General features: G+C 55.6%; 1 protein-coding gene across 3 annotated transcripts; it reads right to left on the bottom strand.

The window, feature by feature from the left end:
- Positions 1-84: 84 nt before the first annotated feature.
- SHF (Src homology 2 domain containing F) lies at positions 85-19,910 on the bottom strand (the record flags this gene model as incomplete). 3 transcript variants are annotated; one of them, XR_013995673.1, is made up of 7 exons in its annotated part: positions 85-839; positions 4,546-4,665; positions 4,805-4,976; positions 6,187-6,355; positions 7,820-8,026; positions 10,250-10,391; positions 19,413-19,910. XR_013995673.1 is itself a non-coding variant. In XM_081086422.1 (7 exons), 7 exons carry the CDS (start codon positions 19,908-19,910, stop codon positions 653-655), a joined length of 1,467 nt encoding a protein of 488 aa, XP_080942548.1. In that variant the 3' UTR covers positions 85-652. The 3 variants fall into 3 exon arrangements, 2 of the variants coding, with proteins under 2 accessions (XP_080942548.1, XP_080942549.1); XM_081086422.1 differs by having other exon boundaries at positions 6,215-6,355; XM_081086423.1 differs by lacking the exon at positions 6,187-6,355.
- Positions 19,911-21,378: the final 1,468 nt, after the last annotated feature.

The raw sequence follows: 21,378 nt of genomic DNA, 5'->3' as shown, positions 1-21,378 counted from the left end.
GATTTATAAACGGATCTGTGCTCGCTTCGCCGCTCCCCACCCGTCAGCCCGGGGTGCGGCGCGGAAGGCGCAGACGCGGCAGTGCCTGGCAGCACTGGGTTTATTTATTGCCTCTGGCCGGGAGCCGGAACGGCCGGGGGACCGCACGAATTCCCTCCGTCCCCTCCGTCCGGATCCCTTTCCCGCCTCTCCCGCCCCAATGCCACCTCCACCCCAGGGGTCTGCCGATCGTTTGGGGGCGGAGGGGGAGAGGTCAGGGTGCCCTGCGGGCCTGCATCCTGCTCCGCCTCGTACTGACCGGGGGAGAGGCGGAGGGGAAGTAGGTTGCCACCTCTGCCCCAGAGGCGGAAAGGGCCTGCAGCTGCGGATCTTAAACTCTTCGGGGAGACTCTGGGTTTGGAAGCCCCCTTCCTCCAGGGGCTGCCCTTTCTCCCCAGGGGTTCTTCTCTCCTCAGCTCCAGACCTCCGCTTCCTCCAAGGCCCCATCGCCCTTACTCTTTCGAATAAATTAAGGAATCTCCAGTTTCCACTCCATCCCAGGGAGAGGGGAAGAAAGGCTTGGGAGATCACGGCCCTGGAAGGACCACAGCCCGCAGCCAGGGGACCGGCACAGGACTGGGTCCAGATCTGTCGCAGTGCCCAAGCCTCACACCTACAGAGTCCGGATGGCCACGGGGTAGAGCAGGGACATGTGCTCAGCCCCCTTAATGGGCAGCTTGCGGCTGGCGTAGTGGTGCACGATCTCCGGGACGCTGCTGAAGGGCGGGCTGTTCTGGCCCAGCACATACTTGTGCTCCTTGGTCCGAGACAGCTTCATATGCATGAAGCCCTGACTGCTCCTGGGAAGAGGAGAGGAGACCCTGGTGAGTGGGGGCCCCTTCCAGTCCCCTCCCTCCCCCAACCCTGCAGCCAATGTCTTGTTCCAAACCAGCAGAGCGTGGAGGTGGCTGTGGAAGATGGAGGTCAGTCCAGAAAGCAGGGAGGGGGCGGAGGGGATTTTGTGAGTAGGTAGCAGTAGGTATTGGCTTTGTGGTGAGGGCACAGGGTGTGCCAAGAATGTGCTTGTAGTGAGTGTACAGGGTGTGTACAGGTGGAAACTGGAGGGACCAACACCCCTCGCCCCCACCCCAAACCCTGGTATCCAGGCACTCCTGCCTTCCAGCCTATGTGGCCAGGACCAGTTTACCCATCCCCCTTTCTGAGCTGTGGGGAGGACACCAGTGAGGCTCTTGGTCACTCCCGTGAAGACACAGACACCCTTGGCAGGGCAGTAGTGGTGGGTGGATGTGACAACCAAGAGAATCTTGGTTCGGGCTCTCTCTTGCAGATACTAGGGGAGGAGGTGAGCTGCTCCCCAAATCTGGGGAGAGCCAGCCACCTTGTCCTAGGGACATCCCTTCACCCTCCTGCTAACTGGCCTTGAGCCAAGCACCCAGCCCATCCATCCAGCCCTTCAGCCTGGGCTGACGTCATGGGTGAGGCTACAGCTCCATGCCCTCCTCAGAGAGGACATGCTCCACTGCCTCTCCCATCTCCTGGCACAATCTAGGAAAGGAAGTCAGCAGTATTGCCTGGCCCTGACCACAAGACAAGGACCCCATCCCCTGCATTCTGTGCTCCCCCCATATCCTCTCCCCCCCCCCTCCCCCGTCCTCCCCATTCCCCCAGCTCTGGCAGGCTCCCAGATGTCTGGGCACCCTCAGCCTTAGAGTGGGGGTGGGGCCCCAGCAAGAACAACATTTGTCCAAACTACTACAGCCCAGGCCCCAGTCTAAAACCCACTCACCGGCAAGTGGTCAGCCCTGCTTAGGGGAGCCCTGCTGGTCAGAGCCTACCTGGGACAAGGACAGGGCTCAGAGCAGGTGTGGGAGGCAGGACTCATGGTGAGGCCCTTGCTCTTGAGAGGCGAAGCTGGAATACCTCCTCGCTTGCCTCCCCTGCCTGGGTTAAAAGAGGTCTCTGGACCCATTTCACTAGGCCCAGCAGTTAGAAAGCGGGGAGAGTGGGGTGACTGAAGAGAGTAAAGGGATGGGAGGAAAACATAGGCCCTTAACTCCATCCTTCCCTCCCCAGGGTACAGGGCCCCAAAGCCTGCTGGAAGCCCAGTTCTGGGTGTGTGTGTCAGGGCGTGGGGCCATCCTTCATCTGTTGGTCTGAGATAACTGCTGAGGCTGTTGGTGACCACACAGGCCCTGGGAAAGGAGCCAAGGGCCTCAGGAAAATGCACAGCCCCTGGGGACTGTAGAAAGGGGAGGCTGTGGGCAGCAGCGTGGACCCTGCCTTCCCTCACCCTCTCGCAGTTTGGGGATGGCTCCCTTCCCACAGTCCACTTGGGAACATCACCTCTCCTAACACCTGTGCATTATATCTTCTCTTTGGGAGACAGATCTGGGCAAGCAGGGCAACAGGTAGCCAGAGACCAGAGTTGGAAGCTGAGAGCTCAGCCTCCATCTAGATAAATGACCTCCTGGGACAAAGTCCCAAGGGCCCATTAGGACACAGCAGAACCCGTGCCAGACCCTCCGGGGGCCGGGGAGGGACTAGCTGGGAAGCAGAGCCAGGGCTGGCTTGACTTGTGGAGGAAGCTGTTTAATTACCAATGAAAGCCCTTCCATTACAGAGAGAAGAGAAACCATAATTGTGTTTCAGAACAGCCATTTATATGTGAACGAGGCTCTGGCAGACAGTTGCTGGCGGGGCCAGATCAGCCAGGGCTGGAGCCAGGCGTCCAGACGTGCCTCCCCCTTTACACCCCAGGCTAAGGCAGGGCTGTGTTCTGCCGTGCTCTGCTAGGGAGCCAGACCCCTGCAGTCTCCACTTGCCTTAGACTGTTCCAGACTTGAGGGGTGGAGCTGTGCAATGGAGGAACTGTGTAGTTATTAGAGTCAGACTGAGCTGGATTCAAATCCTGCTCTTGGCCCTAACCAGTCTGGCTCAGTGGATAGAGCATTGGCCTGTGGATTGAAGGGTCCCCAGTTTGATTCCTGGGTTGCGGGCTCAAGCCCCAGTAGGGGGGCGTACAGGAGGCAGCCAATCAATGATTCTCTCTCATCATTGATGTTTCTATCTCGGTCTCCCTCTGTCTCGGTCTCCCTCTCCCTCACTCTCTCACATCAGTAAAAATATATTTTTAAAAAATTCTGCTCTTAGAACTTTATTAGCTGATGGCCTTGAGCAAGTCATACCTCTTTGAATCTATTTTTGTTTATAAAAAGAAATTGGTTTTGCAGGATGCTAGTTGGTTTAAGAGATGGTGTATACGCTGCTATTTGGCATATAGTATATGCTCTATGAATCTTAACTACAATTTTTAAAGCAATACACATTCCGGAAGTTATGTAAATCACATTTTTGACAAATTTTTCCCAAATGCTCCTTTGATGTTATGATAATTTGCAGACTCCCAGAGTATGAGAGCGGGAAGAAACCTAAGAAGTAACCATTCTCCATTTTGCAGATGGAGAAACCAAGGCCCAGAGGGGTTAAGGTTGCCTCGGGTCACATAGCTAATTTTATTAAACCCGAGAATAAAACTCAGGTTATGACTATAGTCTGGCTTTTATTTTCTTCATTATCTTTTAGTGAAGTTGAATAATTATCTTCAAATGTATCTTTTTAGTAGTCCCAGATGTCCATATATTGGATTTGTTTGAAGTGCGGGTATATCTATATTCTATTGCACCCAGAAAATGTGGTAGAAGGTGATATAGATGCTCCAGTAGTGGCGGGGGGAGGGGGGTGAGTGGACACACTGCTCTGACAGGCGGTCCTGTGGAGTACAGGCTCTACCAGGGGGCACTCCTGTGCCAAGGAGAGGACTTGCCATCCCACCAGGAGAGCCTGGGAAGCCAATCCTGGCCTGTGTATCTGCTCCCAGGGAGGAGGGCTGATGGGAAGGGAGGGCCGACCTCCCTGGCCTCTTCCAGGATCTTTAAAGCTCAGTTGTCAGCCACCAGCAACCAGACCTCCTGTCCGCTTCTTCAGAGTAAGAATAGCTTTGTGTCCACAGCCCTGTCCTCCTCCCAGGACCCAGCCTCCATCTCACCCTGTAGATCCTTTCAGGCAAAGTTCCTCTCTCCTTGCCTGTGCTATTAGAACATTTCCGGCTTCCATTGATGATGATGATGGTGACATTTACTGGGCACTTAGCACCACGGCAAGTGCTTCCCATACATTTAATCATTCCCTATAAAGCAGATATTATTCCCTCACTTTGTAAGTGAAGGAAACTGAGGCCCAGAGAGATTAAGGGGACCGAAGGCCACACAGCTAGTAAGGGACAGAACCCTTCTGAACTGGACAACGGCTTAACTATTTCCCCGAGAAACTACGAGCTCCTTGAGAGCAGGGGCTGAGCTCAGACCTTTAGAGTGTGGCCCAGAGTCGGCAAAGGTTCATGGGGGATGGGGTTCTCCCCAGCTTGGCTGGGCCTGAGAATATTAGGGTCTCCTCCTGTGCTGGCGGTTGTCCTCCCACTGATTATCCTTGGTGCCACCCTCACAGGCTAATCCTGTCTAAAACTGCCAGCCAGCCAGCCCCACTCACTTGAGGGACAGGGAGAAGTCATTCTTGCTGGTCTCACTGTTGCGCACCAGGTAGCTGGCCTCTTTGCACAGCCGGAGCAGGTTCTCGGCATCTGTTCGACTGATGGCCCCATGGTACCAGCTGCGGATGAGAGGGAGGAAGGGGAGCATCTCTGCTGGGTCCCTCGCTGACCAGGCCCACCCATTCGGGGTGTCCCCTCAGGCAAGTGCTAGGAAGGGAAAGGAGAGGGGAGAGTCCCCAGCTGGACACAGACACTCACACCTGGTTTTCCAGAGGCAGTGCTGGGTCTGTCCACTCCCCCAGGGGGCTGCTGGGCTCCATGCTTAGGGGCTTGGCTGACTTGGGGTTCCCTGCAGACAGTCGGGGAGGTAGACGCCCCTTCTCCTCCAGGCCGGGTGACAGGCAGCTCTTCTCAGATCCTTCAAACTGGGCTGTGGGGAACATACCAGTCACAGCCACTGAGGACCCTGGAAGTAGAGCCCTATAGAATAGCCAGTACCCCACCCCCATTTCCTGGACATGCTCATGGGCCTGACTGGCTCTAGGGATGGAATTCTGGGTCCATCCCCCAGGAGGGGCACGGGTGGAGGTGAAGGTGGGGCTCAGCCCTCCGGTGCCACACAGGGCCTCCCAGTCCCCACACGGTAGGAGAAGAGGGGAGAGGAGCAACAAGAGGAACCACTTAAGCTTCTCCCTGGGGAGCTGCTGACTGCCTTCCCCTATTCCATCCTCCTCGGGGTGGCTTCAGTGCTGATAATATTGTTTCTTTCTCCTCCTCAGAGTTCATTACCGTTCTCCAAATCACCCTGCCAAGCCATTCTGTAGAAATGACTTATCGATCTGAGAACAATTATCTGATTCCCCTTGGTGCCATCCTGACAGGCTAATCCTGCCCAAAGCCGCCAGCCGGTCCGCCCCTCCCCCGCTCCCAAGGTCGCTGCCCACAGACTCCCCTCCCCACCCCCACAGAAACCCAGTAGAGGGGGCTCTGCCCTCCCAGACCAGGGCAGACCTGACTGCTGAGCCTGCACAGGGGCAGCTGAAGCCAGCAGACCACATGGACAGAGGCACACATGCACAGGTGACATCCTGTATTGACAAAATACCCACTCACACTCGGGCACACATGTACCAACAGTGCTCAGGCCTCTGTGCACGTGCAGAGATGCACCGCCTCCCACTCCCCTCAACTGCCCATTCGGGGTAAAACTGAACGTAGATGAGGTGTTTGGTGCCTTCTTTCTCCCCATTTGGACTATTTTTCTCTCCTTGTAGCACTTTCAAGCCCTTATTATCTTTCAGACACCAAATGCAAGGAGCAGACCCTTTCCTTTATCTGAGGAGCTAGCTAGACACTTGCTGTGCGAGCTAGTCTCCCCCATCTCAGGAGTTGTTTGCATTGCTGAAGTCGGGCCAGGCAAAGCGCAACCCAAAGAAGTGGATTTAGAAGAGTGGGTTTCCAGGGGATTTCCCTTGGGAGACACCTTCCCCACGTTTGGGGAGGGAGCGGGAGGTGTGTACTTTCTCCCTTCCTTCTTCCGCAGAAGAGAGGGGTTACTCCTGGGTCCTTCAAACCATGCCCCACCTCGTGGCTCCTCCAACCCAAGCCCCCAGGGCCCGAGGGATGAGAGGACACGTCACCCTGGCCAGAAGCCCCGACAGGACCCACCGCTGCCATCCTCCAGGCTGGGCTCGGGGAGGGGTGAGGCTGGACCGGAGATGTCCCTGTCCCCGTCGGGCAGGGAGGGGCTGCTGTCCAGCTGTCCCACCGGTGGAGGCCAAGGTAGGTCTTTGATGACCTTAATGTCAACTGGAACCAGTAGCACAGCAGGGAGGAGAGAGACAGGCAGGGACAGGGACAGGGACAGAGACAGAGAGAGGCAGAGGTTGAGACACCAAAACCCAGAGCCAGGACACAGGACAGCCTAGAGAGGAGGAGGGTCAGAGTGGAGGCAGGGGCGGCTTCTGAATGGGGAGCAGGACTCTCAGGGGGCCAGGTGGAGCCATACTGACCACCCTGGGCTGGCAGGGTCAAAGGTCGGAGGTTCAGGTGGCAAAAGCAGGGTCTTGCTGTCAGCCCTGCGGATCCCCTTCATTTGACCTCACAAGCTTCCAGGAACCAGAGGGGCCAGGAAAGGAGGAAAAGAGGGATAAGGAGCTGCCCACATCTCCTAGCACCACCCCCAGGTTGCCTCAGCCTCCTCCATCCCTCCTTTCCCCACCGCCTCGCTGAGACAGCCCCACCCAGGTTGTCAGGGATACTCAGATGTGGGGGCAGATGTTTTAGTGAAACTTGCCCCCCACACCCTAAATCCCAAGCCCTGACAATGAGAAGAGTGATGCCACGGGCGGCGCCAGGACTGCTAACAAGGTTTCCTAATGACGAGCATAGATTTTCCCATTAAGCAAGCCAAACAGTATTGATTCTCCAAGGAGACTTCTGGAGATAAGCGGCCCATCCTCCGTGGTGCGCGCTTTACAGGAAACAAATGAGGCACCTTGTGGTTTCTCAGTCTGGCTGCCAGGGTGGGCCTCCCCACAGAGCAAAGACCTGGGTCCAGCTCCAAGATGAGCCTCTTGCCCAAGGAGGAGTAAGAGGGACATGGGAACGAAAAGGGAGTCTAATGGCATTTAAGTCCTCTATGTCCTCACTGAATCAAGGATCCAGGAGTTAAAGCTCTTGTGCCCCCTACCCCCAACTCAAACCACCCACACACACCTCTCCATGTCAGACTCCAGGCCTGGGATGGCCACTGGGGTGCTCGGTACAGAGGAAACCTACCCTCACTCAGTGACGGGGATTTCTCAGAAACCCCTCGGGGGGTAGGCACCCCTGGTCCGCATGGCCTACCACTGGGAGACACAGCCGCTCACTCAGGGTTGGTTTCTCTAACGGTTACAGAGGCAGCTGTTTGCATTGTTTGGAGGGTTAATGCCCTCTTTGGTTAAGTATTTAACATATGCCACAAGTTTTATAATTTTGTTTGGAACTTCTTTATTTTTAAATATACCCAGTCCCCCAAAAGGTGGAAGTGGCCCCAGCCTCTGGGCGTCGGATGTGGTGATGCAGGGAGACGCCTTCATCCTCCTCTTGTGCCCACACCCTGACTCTGCACACAGCGCCCTGTCCACCTGCCAACTCACAGCTCCATGGTGGAGACTCAACGACACCTCCCTCCTGGGCCTCCCCTCCCAGGGTGCCTCTCCTTCACTCCCGAGCCCAGAAAGCTGCCCAGAGGCCCCAGCGGACCTGCCCTCTCTGCCCAGGACTCACCAGCAAAAGCTTTAGAAATCCGCTCCTTCTTCCACTCCCAGGGCTGGTCATACTCCTCGGGCGGCCTCTCATCATCCTCAGGCAGGCGGGACTCCCGGGGCCAAGGGGCCCCCTCACCTTCAGGGGTGGCCCCCTCCTCTTCTGGCTCATAGGGTGTGTCATACAGAGGCAGGGGCTGAGTGGCCGTCTCCTTGGAGCCCCGGATCTCTACCAGGGCAAGCAGGAGGGAGGCGTGAGAGCCTGGCTGCCTGGCTCAGCCCCCAGCAGTGTTCCCAGCAACCAGGCAGGCTTCCTTCACAGATGCCGGTGGCTCTGGGGCACACATACAGGGTCCCTCTCCCTCAAAATACCTCTGGGGTTCCAAAAGCATGGGACCCAACAGAGGCAGGGGCAGCGGCACCCGAATGAAAGACAGAAAAAGGATCCTGCGATGGCCAGCAAGGGCTGGGGAGCTGAGGCTTACACATTTAGGAAACCAAGTCAGGGTCCTCTCCTAGTCCATCTCCTTGCTACCCAACTCCATTTTTTCCTTGTGTCCCAAGTGATACCATTCACAATATGACAATCCTTTGTTGCCATATTGGGATGGTCAGACACTGCTGACCACCCCATCCTTGAATCTGTCCCCTTCATGGACTGTCCTCCCATTTGGTCTCTTTACTGGATCCTCTCTTGGTCTCTGTTTCCCAAGGCCAAGTCTCATTCATTTCTCCCAGGCCTCATCCTTGCACTACTTGTCCAGTCGAACCCTTTGCATCTATGTTTCTAGTTGCCATAAAGATGTTTCAGTTCGATGTTTCAAACTCCCCACTCTCCCCGAATGTTCTTCTAGTCTCTTCTGTGATTTTCTTTTTGAGATCTCTGACCCCAGTGAAACTGATAAAAGCTATGGAGCTCCCCCTGTGTGCAGATTTTCTCATCAATCCCAGGGCACTCATGGGCCTCCTAGGGCAGCGGTCGCCAACCGGTGGTCTGCGGACCACTGGTGGTCCGTGAGGTCCAAAGGTTGGCGACTGCTGTCCTAGGGGGCCACACCCCTCTGATCTAAATATGGTAGCCACCCTCCCACTGTCTCCATTTCTGTCTACTATACTGCTCTCCTTGGTCCTGGCCCTCCTTCACTGTCTGAGTCCCATCTGTCATTGCCATTGCCTGATGAGTCTCACCCTCATCTCTCCACATCTAGATTACTACTAGGGCGAACCTCCATTCTTCAGGCTTTTGTCTCATTGGCTCCATGGAATAACACTCCTGACTGCCCTCTGCCCGTCTCCCACCTCTTCCAAGGAGGGCGAGCAGTTTATCTGATCTGCTTTCTTACACAGAGAGAACATTCTGGTTCTTTTTCCTCCTGCCCCTGTGCAAGGGCCTAAAGTCATGCTACGTTGCCCAAGCCTGAGGTGGGCAAGTTTAATTCTGTGGGGAAGTCTTAAGAAGCCCATTGTAGTGACATAGCTAAGTAATGTTCTCCAATCACTTTTATCAGTAAGAAAACTGACATTGTTATCTCCATTTTCTGTTTCCTTGATCTTATTTCTCAATTATTTCCAAGCTCCAGAGGGGAAGAAAAGGGTGTTAATTATTGGTTCTGTAAAGCCTCAGTAATTTCCACAACAGCCTGATAACTCATCTTTCTGATTGATGCCCAGTTCTTCTAGTCTGTTCTGTACACCAAAGCCTCTGTAATCCTCTTAAAATGCCTTATTTGTCCTATTGCTTTCTTGCTCAAGAATCCATAATGGCTCCCCTTCCCCTTTTGGAGCAAGTCCAAATGCCTCATTCCAGCCTTTAAGGCCTATCAATGCCCCTCTTGGCCTCTCTCATCTTGCCTCTCCTGTGAACACATCTTCCTTTCATCCTGCCTTGGGACCTTGGCTTAGACTGACTCACCCCTGTCCTCCTGTCTGCTTGCCCCGATTTGGTCTTTCCCTGGGCCCTTTATTGGTCTCTGCTCCCCAGAGCCAGGCTCATCCATTTCTTCCTGCCCTCACTCCTTCAACTACTTGCCCAGCATCATGGGCATTGCATCTGCATTTATATAGTCATGCGTTTCCAACTGTCATAACATCGTTTCAAACTTACCACCTTCTCTAAAGCTAGTGATTCTCTTTTAGGGACTAGTGACCCCCAGCCCACACCACTATCTTGCCCTTCCTCACTACCCCAAATGCTTCCATCTGTCTGACCTTTGCTTGTGTGGCTTCTCTACCACCTCAGGTCTCAGGTACCACAAATCACAGCTCCTTCTCCAAAGTGACTATCTTGAAAGTAGTGGTCACCTTCCCTGAGGACCCAGCAAAGGCATTCTCCATATTTTCTAGAGACCAAGGAATCAGTTCTTAAGATGTGTGGGTGGCAAAGCTTGTTTTGCAGATACCCAAGCCTCAGGGAACAACTTCCCGCAACATTCTCCCTTACTCTATCACTCACCGGCCATCATCTTTTGGGCCTCATAGGGCTCCATGTAGCCATCGTTTTCCGGGACCTTCTCTGGGGCTCCTGAAGCCCCTACTAGGCCGTCACCAGTCTCCTGGACATCAAACGGGTCCGCATAGTCTTCTAGGATTGCCAACTGTGGGAAGAGAGCAGGCGTCAGACATCTGAGAGACAGCTCTGCTCCCCAGATGCTCTATCCACAGGAGCAAGAGTCTTGGACAGGCTGCCTTAGACCTGGAGCCCCAGGCTCTGAACTTAGATGGGGACAAGCCCTGGCTCTTCCTTGGCAGGGGTCTCCCACTAGGCTGCCCCCCAAAAATGGTACTTTCTTTTCTGTTAATTTTGTGCCTCTGGGCCAACTCCTAGGCTAAATAGCCAGGATGAGACTCTGGGCCTTAAAGCCTGCCTCAGTCAGGGTCCAGGCAGCCCAAGAGCTTACACCAGGTGGTTCCACAGAGGGAATTAATTCAGAGAACTGGCTGCAATGGAGTTCAAAGAGTGGACAGGGCACAAGAGGCAACTTGGAGATTAGCTTGGTCCATGCCTACCGGTGTGTTACCAGATGCTGAACAAATATTATTTGCTGACCACCAAGAACAGAAAGACTGAGTATTTTATGCCACAGTTCTGCTGGTTTAGCTGCAGGACATCCATCATAATCACCATGTGGGTATCATTATCCCGTTTTAAGGGAATGGAGGCTCATCGTAGGTAGGGAACAACATGCCCAAGACCATTCCAAGGAAGTGGAGGAACCAGGATTGGAACCTGCATCCTTTGTGCAAAATCATGCTGCCAACCTGCCACCGGTGGACACCTTGGCTGTCCCAGGAGAAAGACAACCTTAGAACAGCCATGAGGAAAGCCAGGATTGGGGCTCTGCTGAAATCCCCTGGGCTCGTGGAGAACAGGGACAGGAAAGGCCTGCCTTGGCCCTCCACATCCCATGCATTCTCCCACACGAGCGGCTCATGGCCCCCCGTCTCTGCTCCCAGTCAAGGCAGAGGGAACCACAAGCCGCACACCCTGCAGAGGAGCTCAAGGTGCTCAGGGTGGGGCACAACTGAGGACAATAGAGCCTTTCTCCAAGCTGGGCACAGGCGCCTGGGGGGCAGGGAGGGGAGGGCTGGCTGTGGCAGAGACAGAGCCCAGCCACCCAGCCCCTCAGGGAGCACTGCATTAATGAGAGGTGGCTTTGGGGCCAGCAGCATGGGGAGGGGCCACTCCTGCCTCTCCCCATTCTTGGTCTAGGCTTTGGTTCTGGGCCAAGATCCCACAGATCAGGACTGTGGGAGCCAGTTGAGCAGGGAAGCTGTAAGGGTGACCTCCCTGCCCTGGGTTAGCGGATCTGGGACCCTTAGTAAGGCAGAGATGGAAAAAGGAAGCTTCCCACCTCAGAGACCCCTTCTTCATGTTCCTTGGGCTGCTGCAAACCCCTCCAAAGGTCTCCAAAGCATGTCCCAAAGGCTCCTGCCATCTCACCCTTCAGCTCTTCAGCTCCCACCTTATTCCATTTTGTCCTAGTCAAGCCGCCCAGCCCCTTTCTGCCCTCAGATCTCTGCCTGCTTCCAAGAATTCTATCATCTCAGATCTTCCTAACCCACCACCAGATCAGCCACTAGCCTGGAGCCCTTTGTCATTTTTGTCTCTCCGGCTCCAGTAAGTACCCAGCTCACAGTAGGCACTGGAGTAATGTTTCTATTAGATCACCTCCTACCTCCCTCAGAGCCCACCACACCTCATCCTCCTTCCTCCAAGAAGTAAAGAAAATAAATCCACTCACCCCTCCTCCCCCAAACTGCTTCCTCCCAGGCCAGCTGGCACCCGCCCAAGTGGCCCCACCCACTTGACCAAGGGGGCTCTGGAGCCAGCCTGTTGGGTACCCAGCCCAGTTGGCACCCAGACTCACAACTCACACATGGCAGCAACTCAACAGTAACTGAATCAACGGACAGGCTATCCTTAAACCTTGAATGGCTCTCCAGTGGCTACAATAAAAAGTCCATAGTTAAAGAGATTTTAAGATTCCACTTTCCTCTTTGGTTTCTCTTTACCCATCTCAGATCACATTGTTACCTAAAAGCTCAATGCTCTTTTTCTCACCTCAAAAGCTTTCCCTAAGCCTGAATCAGATTCTTTCCTTCCTTCAGAAAGCCTTTCCATTCTCCCCCCAGGACAAGTTAGTGCCTCTGAGCTGGGCTGTCATCCTGTGTGTAGTGAATACTTGCTTTATTATCTGTCTTCCTGCAGACTGTGAGCTTCCTGAGGGCAAGAATGTTTACTGTTAAATTCCTAGTGCCCAAAAGTGCTCAGTAAATCTTTGTTAAATCAGTTCACATAAAACAGGAAGAATGGACAAAGGAAGTGCATTCTCTTGTTCATTCAGAAGAGGGAGGAAGCATGAATCCGGGTGGGGTGGAGGACCAGGTAGGGGATTGAGGCCCTGGAAGCTGCTCAGTGAGCAGAAGCACCCAGAACCACGCACCGGTGGCCCGCAACTCCACAGAGCCCCCCAGCCCTTCCCTCGCCAAGCTGGGTCACAGCTGCACTCAGCACCCTTCCCACTGGAGTCTTGGGCCAGTGCCTAGAGCCACGACCCCTCCCAGGCCGCGTGGGCCTCCCTAGCGCCAGCCCTTGGTGCCCGTGGGCGCCCAGGTGGCAGCTTTGTGGGCAGTTCAATGGCTCCTCTGTTCCACCCCTGGCTCCACACCCTGCTCCAGGAAGCCCCAACCCCCCTGCCCTGGGCTGGGGTGCCCAAGGAGCCACCCATGGGGTTGGGAGTCAGGAGCAACAGCAGAAATGCCTGCTGGGAAACCAGGCAGGACAGGCACTTGCCCAAGAACAGAGGACCCGTGTCATAGGCCAGGCCTGCTTCCTCAGGAGCTTCTGGGTTACACAAGGAGGCAAAACTGCTCAGTGGGGGAAGCTGCCCCTGTAGGCTTCTGACACCTTTGTCCTATTTATTTTGTGTATTTACCAGACTCTAATGTGCTCACAATTATACACCATGTCCACCACGGAGCCTGGCACACAGTGGGTGCTCAGTGCACATTACCGGGAGGCTCGACAGGCCTCCTTCTCCCTATACCCATAGACCAGCCGTGGGCAAACTACGGCCCACGGGCCGGATCCGGCCCGTTTGAAATGAATAAAACTAAAAAAAAAAAAAAAAAAAAAAAAGACCGTACCCTTTTATGTAATGATGTTTACTTTGAATTTATATTAGTTCACACAAACACTCCATTCATGCTTTTGTTCCGGCCCTCCGGTCCAGTTAAAGAACCCATTGTGGCCCTCGAGTCAAAAAGTTTGCCCACCCCTACCATAGACTCTCAGATCCCCATTTATCTGAACTCTGACCAACCATTAGCAGCTGTAGGAGCAGGCTGTCAAGAGACTCGACTTTAGAATGGGGATCAAAGCCCCTGACTCAGGAGCAGAAGAGAGAAACTAGCAGGGAAGACATCAAGGCCAGGGCTGATATTTGGGCAAGCCCTCTGGTAGTCACAATGCTGTTGAAATGCTGAATCAGAGGGCCCCCTTGTCCCCATACCACCTGCCCACCAGATCCCCTCCTTTCTGTCATCCAGCAGGGTGCCTCCAGAAGGCAGCTCTTGTGCCTGTTCCAATTGTGCAGTGCCCCTCCCAGAGCAGCTGTCAGGTTTGGACTCTCCTTCCTGCCCAAGCCTCTCCTGAAGTGGCTGGAAGGCCCACCATCTGGTGGAACCTTCTACTCTGCAGCTGGGCCCTGCTATGAGTCTTTGACCTCTGCCCTCCATGGGGCTTGTGAGTCCAGGGAGACCAAGGGGACAAACATTACAGGATTTGGCTCTGCAAGGTCCTCCAAATCTACCACTGCCCCTTTTCTCTGTTTCTTTAATTTACATTTACTATCTGGAGGCTTCTGTATTTTTATCTGTAAAATGGGGCTGGTATTAGTACCTAACCCATAGGCTTGGGAAGAAGATGATGGATGAAATTGATGCCTTACAAGGTGTGTCTATGGCTCCCTAGAGATTAGGTGGCACATGCTGTCCTTCATCATCCAGAAATTGGTGAACTCAGCCCAGAATGCACTCCTCATTCCTTCTCCGAGTCTCCTTCCCCTTGTTCACTAGCAAATGTCTAGTGAGCACCTCTGCTCTGCGGGGCTCCTCTCCATAAGTGCAGGGGTCCCCTGGCACGGTGCTAGCAGCCAATCCGGAGTCGGGCTGCCTGGCTGTCAACCTGGGCTCTCCTGCTTACTAGCTATGAAACCACGCAAGTGTGACCCAGCATTCCTGTGCGGCAGTCTCCCTGTTTATAACCCGGGGATAACAACTGAATGTCCTCAAAGGATTGTGGTAAGGCTCACTGGCCCAATCCATGTCAGTCGCTTCAAAATGGTACCAGGCCCGAGTAAGTGCTCAGTAAATGTCCGCCATTATATCATTAAAGATGAAGAGACCAAATTCCTTGGTCCTCAAGAAGCTCACAGTGACAGACACAGAATAAACTCCAAAAGATTGAAGCATCTTGAGGTGCTGTGAAGCCCCATGTCTGGGACCCAGGCTCTAGAGCAGCAGTTCTCAACCTGTGGGTCGCGACCCCTGAAAATACATCCTGCATATCAGATATTTACATTACGATTCATAACAGTAGCAAAATTACAGTTATGAAGTAGCAACGAAAATAATTTTATGGTTGGGGGTCACCACAACATGAGGAACTGTATTAAAGGGTCACCGCATTAGGAAGGTTGAGAACCACTGCTCTAGAGGCACCACAGGTTCACTGCTGTCATATAATATCACACTGGTTCTATGGTGAGGGCAACTGGAGTAGGCAGCAGGTCCCCCTCCAAGCCCAGGGCCCAGTCAGCTGCTCCCATTCCCATTCATGGTATACAGCAGTGGTTCTCAACCTGTGGGTTGCGACCCCTTTGGGGGTCGAAAGACCCTTTCACAGGGGTCGCCTAAGACCATTGGAAAACACATATATAATTACATATTATTTTTGTGATTAATCACTATGCTTTAATTATGTTCAATTTTTGTAACAATGAAATTGGGGGTCACCACAACATGAGGAACTGTATTAAAGGGTCGTGGCATTAGAAAGGTTGAGAACCACTGGTCTACAGGGTCCCAGCTGTTCCAGACTCCCAATGCACAGAGTGCCAGGGCTGAGGTGTCTCTGAGTCATCGCCCAAGCCAACAAGCCAAAGATGTCTTCTAGAGGGTCGGAGTGCCGCAATATGAGGAGGCGGCACTGGGTTGAGTGGACAGGCCTGCCATACAATCCTGCAGGTCTCAGGCTTCAGCCCTCCCCAAAGCACCACCTGCAGCACAGACGACCAGTTCAGGCCACAGAGGGGTTAAGAGGTCTAGCCAGTCCACAAAGGTTCCTGATCCGGACCTCTCTCTTCTCCTCCCTCTACTTCCACAGGAGGCCATGTGCTAGGTAAACAGATCAGACCTCGGGGCTCTGTGGAAGGCATAACAAGGAAAATTAAAGCAAACAAGCAAACTCAAAAAAGTCAGGGACCAGGTCTCCTGGGTGGTGAGTCCCTTTCAGGGCCTAGGTATCATTTAATGATACATAAACACGCAATGAACAATTGGTAAGGGAGGGCCCCTACCCGCCCTCCTAACCCCAGGGCAGGCATGTCTTGTGTAATTTCAGACACCCAAATATCTCCTTCACTTTACTGTACTCTTCCTACCTGTCTGTTCATTCATTCTAAATTTGGGCCTGAGGATACCATCTATGAGGTACACCTATTTTTATTTACATTCTTAATATGTTGAGCCCTGTGAACCCCTGTGAGAATCTGAGAGCTGTGAGACTTTTCCCAGAAAAAATGCTCATCTACTCAAATATCTGCACAATTTCTGGAGGCTCATGAACTCCAGAAACGCCCCCATAAGCTAAGAATAAGAGCTCTAGTTTCACTTCATACAGGATGCCTTATTGTTCCCATCACATTTCCCCCCCCCCTCTCTCCCTCTCTCTCTCTCTCTCTCTCTCTCTCACACACACACACACACACACACACACACACACACACACACATATCTTGGCATGATGGAGGCAAAGGACACACTGTGCAGATGGTCACAGACAGCTCAAAACTTCATCCGATCAGGGCCCCTTTCCCACCCCCACCCCCCTTTCCTAGACCAGGTTTTTCCTGTTGAAGGTCTGAGAAAAGGGAGCAAAGCAAGGGCAAGACTGGCTCTCTAACCCCTCTGTCAGAGCACGGCCTGGCGGCCAGAAAGGGTCCAACACACCAAGCGGGAGCTCTTTTTCGGCCAGATGGCGAGTCTCTGCCTTCCCATCCCATGCAAGGCTCGGCTCCTGCTGCTCCCATGCCTGTCCTGCCAGGCCTGCCCAGATGGCCACCCTGGTACCTTGCCAACTGCAGCAGTAGGTCTCAGGGTGGGCCAACAGCCAAAGCCCTGCCTGGGGAGAAAGCTAATGGTCCTGAGCCCCTTGGGCCTCCCAGGGTCCCATCTAAGTCCCCATTCTCTCCTACCCCATAGTCATTGAACTCATTTCCCCTCAATCTCTCTGGCTCATCACAGAGGCATTTCCACCCATTTCATCAAACCTCGCAAACCAGCCCCTTTCACAGGGTTCTGGCACCAGTCACTGGCCTCTCGGAGGAAACTGACCAGCCCAAGGTACATTCAGTGCCTACCTCACCTCAGCGAGTGACCCAAAAGCAACAAGCCAAGAGGATCTGCAGGGCTGAGAGGAGGGAGAACAGAGACTAGGGATAAAACAGCCACAGAATGGAAAAGCTGGCTCAATAATGCCTCAAGAGCCACAGCCAGCTCACTGTTCAGGGGCAGAGTGAGCTCTGTAGGCATGTGCTGACACTTGGATTTAGGGTAAGGGGTTCAGGTACCTCGGCAGGGCTCTTCCTAAGGGAAGACTCTGGGGTCCCCAAAACGGCTCCTAAAGGGGTGGAGCTGCTCTCTCGGAATGGTGGGAAGTCCCAGGTCAGCATCCCTGCCCCTGGGCCATCTTGGATGGCATCCTGGTTCCTTCTCATCACACCTGGTAAAGAAACCACCGATTGTGTGGTTCCCAGGATATCCTGCTGGATTTCATTCCTGTCCCTGCAGCTGACAAAGGAGTCAGACACCTCTTGGCCCCCAAGGGCTGAACAGCCCACAGATCACAGAGCTGACCCAGGGTGAGGCATGATGCCCTCAGTGAGAGGAGGCTGCAGGTCTCTGAATGGTTGTGTGGGCACAGCCCCTTCATTGTGGGGTCTTTGTGGCGAAATGTACAAGGAGGTCTCTGACCCTCAGGCCACCCCGGCAATGGACAGTCATCATTCGGGACGTATTCATGCACCCTTCTTTATGCCAAAATTGGTGTCCATCATTTGGAAGACACAGACTTGAGGAGAACATGGTCCTCGTTGTGGAGGAGCCCACAGCTTGGTGAGAAGGCTGTTAAAGCATTCTAGGAGGAAGAGGGCCAGGAACAGCTCAGGCCCATGTGCGAATGGGTGTGGACAGGGAGGAGGAGACTATTGGTCAATCATAAAACCAAACCCAGCTGGTGTGGCTCAGTGATTGAGCCTGGGCCCATGAACCAGGAGGTCACGGTTCCATTCTTGGTCAGGACTCTATCCCCAATAGGGGGCATGCAGGAGGCAGCCAATCAATTTTCCCTTACCATTGACGTTTCCATCTCTCTCTCCCTCTCTCTCTCTCTAAAATCAACAAAAGCATTTTTTAAAAATAGTAAAAACAAGGCCTAATGCTCTCCGTGCCTTACTGCACCACCATCACATCACCAATAGCCGGGACAATCGGGAAAAAGAGAAGACTAGGTCAGGACATGTGAAGAAAGCACAGCCTCCTTCTGCAGGCTAAGGATCCTAACTCAGGATGGGCAGCCGTGCCCCCTGGCAGGAACTAGGGGAAAAAATAATTCGCATTCCTGAGGCTTCTGCTCTGACCCTGACACATCTCTCTTGCCCAGGAAATCAGGCAGAACGGCACTCTCTCAGCTGAAAGCCTCCACCCTGGAGCCAGTGGATTCGGACAGCAATTTGCTCTCCGATACAATAAAACTGTTCTCTGAGGAGGAGGAGGAGGAGGAGGAGGAGGAGGAGGAGGGGGAACAAGCCCCAGCTCTGAGCTCCCAGGGGAGTGTGAAGAGAGACAACAGAGCCAGAGCGGCCCAGACCGTCATAAAATTTAGGGCTAGAGGGACCTGGGGATGGCTTTCCGCTGTCAAGGAGGGGTAAGTCAAACTGCGGCTGGGCTGGGCGTGGGGGGGCTTCTCCACCAGGGCCTGCCGAGGCACAGCGGGTGTTCTCCGAACAGGGGGCGCCGGGCTCTCCTCTCCATCCCAAGCCTGCAGATCCATAAAAGGCTCTCGCCACCCTCAGAATGGACAGAGGGAGGGAGAGGCCAAGAGGAGAAGAGTGGTCTCAGCTGGTCAGCCCCTTCTGGGCAACAGGTTCTGAGCACTGGCTGTCCCCGCACCTGGGGGGACAGGGGAAGGAGTGTAGGGCGGGCCTGCCCGAGCCCCAGTGGTCAGCATCCTCAGCGCAGAGCTGCGCACGGCCCGGCTGGCTTCCCGAGAACAACAGTCCACCCAGCTCCAGTCCGACTGGGTGAGGCAAAGGCCAGCTCTTGCTGTGTCCACGGGGAGAAACCCCAGCCGCCCCCTCCTTCCCGGGGCTCCAGCACCTGCAAGGATGCTCGGGCTACAGGAGGAGGAGACGGAGGAGTGGGGCTTTGTGCTGGTTCTCTCCTGGTGGGAGGGGTCAGAGATCAAAGGGCAGTGAGCTGCTGCTCCCCGTGGGCAGAAGGGCCAATAGGGGGGGTGAGGGGAACTCAAATCCCGTTAGAAAAAGCCCGGTCGGCTGGTTAGGTTCCTGGGGGCTGTGAGGAGGAGATCAGAGCCGCAGAGGGGGAGGGTCGCCGAGTCCTGGGGCGATAAGAGGGGACAGAGGCAGAGTTTGGGGCCCGCGCCCAGAGGAGTCGGTCGAGAACTGGAACAAAGGTGGGTGAAGGCTCCGGGCCCCCGGGGTCCGTCAGGAGCCGTGACACCGAGGGGCCGGCGGCCAGGCCACCTTTGTCCCTCTCCGAAGCCCGAGCCCACCGCCGCCTCTGCTCCCGGACCCCCCGCCCGCCCCGGCACTCACCCTGTCGCCGCCGGCCGCGGGTCCAGAGGTCCGCTCCTCGGGCGGGGGCGCTGGGGGACCCGGGGTCTCGACCCGAATCAGGCGGTGGGGGGGCGAGCCGTGGCGCGGGGGCGGCGTGGGGCCGGGGGCTACCGGGGCGGCCAGGGCAGCGGAGCCGGACGGCCCTCCGGAGTAGGGGTCCTCGAAGTCCCGCTCCCGCTGCAGCCGGTAGGCGGCCAGGATGTCCGGGGGGGGCGCGGGGGGCGCGGCCGGGGCGGGCACGGGCGGCCGGTAGTCCGGCTCCGGGGGCGCCGGCTTGCCCCCGCCGCCGCCGCCGCTCCCCCCGCGGAAGCCCAGGTGCTCCCGGAGCCACTTGGCCACGCCGCCGCTGCCGCCTCCTCCCGGGCCGGCCCCGGGCCCCCCGGCGCCCCGGCGCGAGCCCCCCGGGCCGCCCCCCGCGCCCCCCTGCGCCCGCGGCCCGGGGCCGGAGCCCGCGGGCGGAGCTCCGCTCAGCAGCATGGGGCCCGCCGACTGCGCTCCGAGCCGCGGCCGCGGGGGGCGGGGCGGGGGCGGGGCTCCGCGGCGGCGGGCGGGCGGGGCTCGCCAGTAACAAGGAGGGGCGGGGCTCCGCTCCCGGCGGGGTCCACCTCCCGGGCCCCCCGCGGAGAGGGGCGCGGGCTGCGGGCGGTAGGGGACTCCCGGGGACTGAAGCGGGCGACCCCGGGCAGGGGCGAGTCCCGGACGGAGGACGAGCCCTCCACGTGTGACCCGCTGCCGCTGTGGGGGCGCACCTGTCCCACCCGCTCTCCCTCCGCTGCTGCCAGCGAAGAGCCCTCGGCACCTTTCGTCCCTCTCCCTCCCCTCCCCCAAGGCCCCCCAGTTGGGAAATCAGACCCGAGGAGGGGACGCTGGGGAGGGCGAGAAAGGGGGCTCTGCCTAAGATGTGTCTGTAACGACACCCTCCCTTGGGGAGCCCCACCTGCCTCCTCCCGCCCAGCTGCTCGCCTGGTTCAGACTCCAGCCCGGCAGACACAGCTCCCATCACAGACAGCCAGCTTCCCAGAGGCGCCCACTCCTCCCGTGTCGTTTCCACACACGCCCTCCGCACACGCAAACGGCCCCCGCAGACATGCCTTTCGTCCTCCCGAGCACCCGCCTCCCGCAGGCCCACCGAGCGCGCGCTCCCGCCGAAATCGCCTTAAGTCACATCCCGGGTTTCGTCGTCAATCAGATTAGTGATAGACGAGAAACAGACAAGTCAATAAATCAAGTCCAGAAACCGTTCCAGTGTTGTCTGTCACATAGCTCTTACCCTGAGGCTGGGTTGCTGAAGCGATAGGCGTTTTTGTGTTAGAAGTAAAGCCAGTTTCTCCCCCGGAAAAGTACCCGCGAAGCAGACATCAACATTTGCTTTCGGCTCTGCTGGGAAGGTAGCAGCTTCACCTCACCATCACCCCGTGCACACGGCCTCAGCGCCTCCCTCACTCTTAGGTTCTTACTGCCTTCTGAGCAAAGAGCCCAGCAAGGGGGCTCAAAGCTGGATGGCAAACCTGAGACTCCCCTAGGATCCCCAGGGAGGGCCTCAGGTCTCAAAATATGTGAGCTTCTGCTTTACTCATACTCTAGTTAGTGTTACAGGACCGTGCTTCTCACACTTTAATGTGACCATGAATCTCCCCGGAAACTTGTTCAACTTCAGTGTCTGATTCTGAGGTTGTGGCTGGATAGGAAGGACTCCAGACTGTAGCTCTGATAGACTCCCGCCAGGCGCTGCTGGTCCTCCCGCCACACTTTGATTAGCTAGGCTGTAGGAAATACTGAAATATCTGGTACCCTGTCTGGCTTCATGAACTACAGTTGGGAAAATGACATGTGCACCTTGTAAAAACAGACCTGAGCTGGGTAGGTTTTGGAGCAAAGGAGTGAAAGTTTATTCACGCCAAGCTAGGAGGTCAGCATGAGCTGAGCAAAGGCATTGAGGTAGGAA

The sequence above is a fragment of the Myotis nattereri genome, assembly GCF_964212035.1.
Source record: "Myotis nattereri genome assembly, chromosome: 1".
Lineage (NCBI taxonomy): Eukaryota > Metazoa > Chordata > Mammalia > Chiroptera > Vespertilionidae > Myotis > Myotis nattereri.
The sequence above is the reverse complement of the archived record's forward strand: the minus strand, read 5'-3'. Positions and strand labels throughout refer to the sequence as shown.